Genomic DNA, 1,907 nt, shown 5'->3' with positions numbered 1-1,907 from the left:
TCTTTCCCTTATTTATTATTTTTGTCAAAGAAGCACATGCACATAGCTGAAAAAAATCAAATAGTACCAAAAGGTTTATAATTAAAACAGTGGTCTCCAATCCCATTCCTTCACTAACCTCCCTCCCACCCCTCACCTGTCGCTTAGCCACTTTTAATTCTTTCAGATGTTTTTTCTGGCAATTATTAAAAAATGTTTATGCTCTTTATTCGTTTATCAATTTTGGAAATTATCTAGCGACTGTATGTGCTAAGAAGTCATGCTTCTCAGCTCTCTCACACTCCCTACCTCCTATCCTCCCTGAATAGTTACATCATTATTTTCAGTTAAGTAAGTAACATTACACCTTTACAACTGCATAAATGCAGTTCACCACAGGGCCAACGAGGGTATTAGCACTTCCTTCCTTTTTCTGTTTTTCATTTTTCTTGTACCTGGGACTCACTTGGCTGTGAAGAATCTAATTTAATAATCGAACACACTCCCTACAAGAGCCTGCTTCAAAGGGCACAATTGATCAACAGCTTCTAGCTCTTCTGTCTTTGGAGCCACTGGGTGTTCACACAGTCCATGCCCTCCTATAGGGAGCGGACCACAGCAGGCGTTTCCTCCTGACTTGGGACTCTCTAATGGACAAGCTTTGCTTGAGGCTTCCCGTCAGCCTGCTCTAGACTTTCTCAAGCTGCACTGCGGTCTGAGGCTCTTCCTACGCCATCCTCCTACCTCCGCCCTCTCCTTTCACAGGTGTCAGACCAGCATCACGGTCAAGGGCTCGCCCTGCCAACTCCTGCTCCCTCACCTCCTTATTCCCTAGAGGCACTTGCCTCCATAAATCTCTTGCCCATCGAATTCCATCTTGGTGTTTGCTTCTTGGAAGACCCAGACTGACACACTCTCAGGAATTCAGCAGGGCTTTCTTTACCTCTGAGTATTCTGAGGGTCGGTATATCTGAAGTAGTACCAAGCAGAATCAACAAAGGTATCCATCGTGTCTGTCTCTCTCGTGGCTGCTCCCTTGCACCTAAGAAATAAATGAAGTTCATTGATTGGTTTCTTTTTAAATATTAATGCATTTTCCACCAGCTTTTGAGAAAGCTATGACAATCATTATGAATTTAAAATGTCATAAGAACAATGCCCCATCATGAAAAGATAATTCACAGTGTGGACTCTCTTTGTACTGCAGAGTACATGATGTTTTAAAGAAACTTACAAAATAAACATTTAAATCTTCAACAATTAAAAGCCCTATTCTGTACTTCTCTGAATTTAACATGGTAGAATATCTAACAGGAATCTTGTCTCTTTACTGCATTCACTTCTCTTTTAGGCATATCAAGACTGCCTTCAGCCAATGCCTACTCTATGATGCGTATGAGGCAAATCAGTTTATGAAGAAAAGCTGAAAACCAAATGTAGTGAGATACGGTGCTGAAAAATGAACTTGGGGTTTTTTCTATCTCTGTCTCTTGGGTAAGGGGAGCAGAAATCCACAAGAGGTGACCTTAGGAAGATAAATCACCTTGGGAGCCCAAAGGCAGAGGTATGCTGGAGCCACCTCATACCAGCTTGTGAGGATTAACTTGGGATCGCTTCCCAACTCTGGGACAAATGATGCCAAGTTGGTAGTCTGAAATTAGCCCTTGGTGGAAGTACCTATACCACAGAAATGGGCTAACACTACAAATCAGAAGCTCCCCTCCAGAGAGCTATTTAGTACACACTTACCAACACACCACTGCCTAAAGGAAGCTTCCTTATAGAAGGGTGAAGATAGCCCCACTGTTCAAGAAAGTGAATGAAGTGAGATGCTTGGTGTGTAAAGGGTTGAAAAGAAAAAGCAATCCTCATCCTAGGCATGCAGATGCCTGGGGAGGACTAAGGTTCCACAAGCACCCAACTGCTGA

General features: G+C 42.7%; 1 protein-coding gene across 1 annotated transcript in view; it reads right to left on the bottom strand.

The window, feature by feature from the left end:
* Positions 1-1,907, bottom strand: part of LARS2 (leucyl-tRNA synthetase 2, mitochondrial) — a 163,842-nt gene that overhangs the window by 42,848 nt on the left and 119,087 nt on the right. Inside the window, exon 12 of the mRNA XM_007463898.1 lies at positions 923-1,021. Within this exon, the coding sequence (XP_007463960.1) occupies positions 923-1,021 (99 nt within the window). The remainder of the gene's footprint in view (positions 1-922; positions 1,022-1,907) is intronic.

The sequence above is a fragment of the Lipotes vexillifer genome, unplaced genomic scaffold (genome assembly GCF_000442215.2).
Source record: "Lipotes vexillifer unplaced genomic scaffold, Lipotes_vexillifer_v1.1 scaffold1227, whole genome shotgun sequence".
Classification (NCBI taxonomy): Eukaryota; Metazoa; Chordata; class Mammalia; order Artiodactyla; family Lipotidae; genus Lipotes; species Lipotes vexillifer.
The sequence above is the reverse complement of the archived record's forward strand: the minus strand, read 5'-3'. Positions and strand labels throughout refer to the sequence as shown.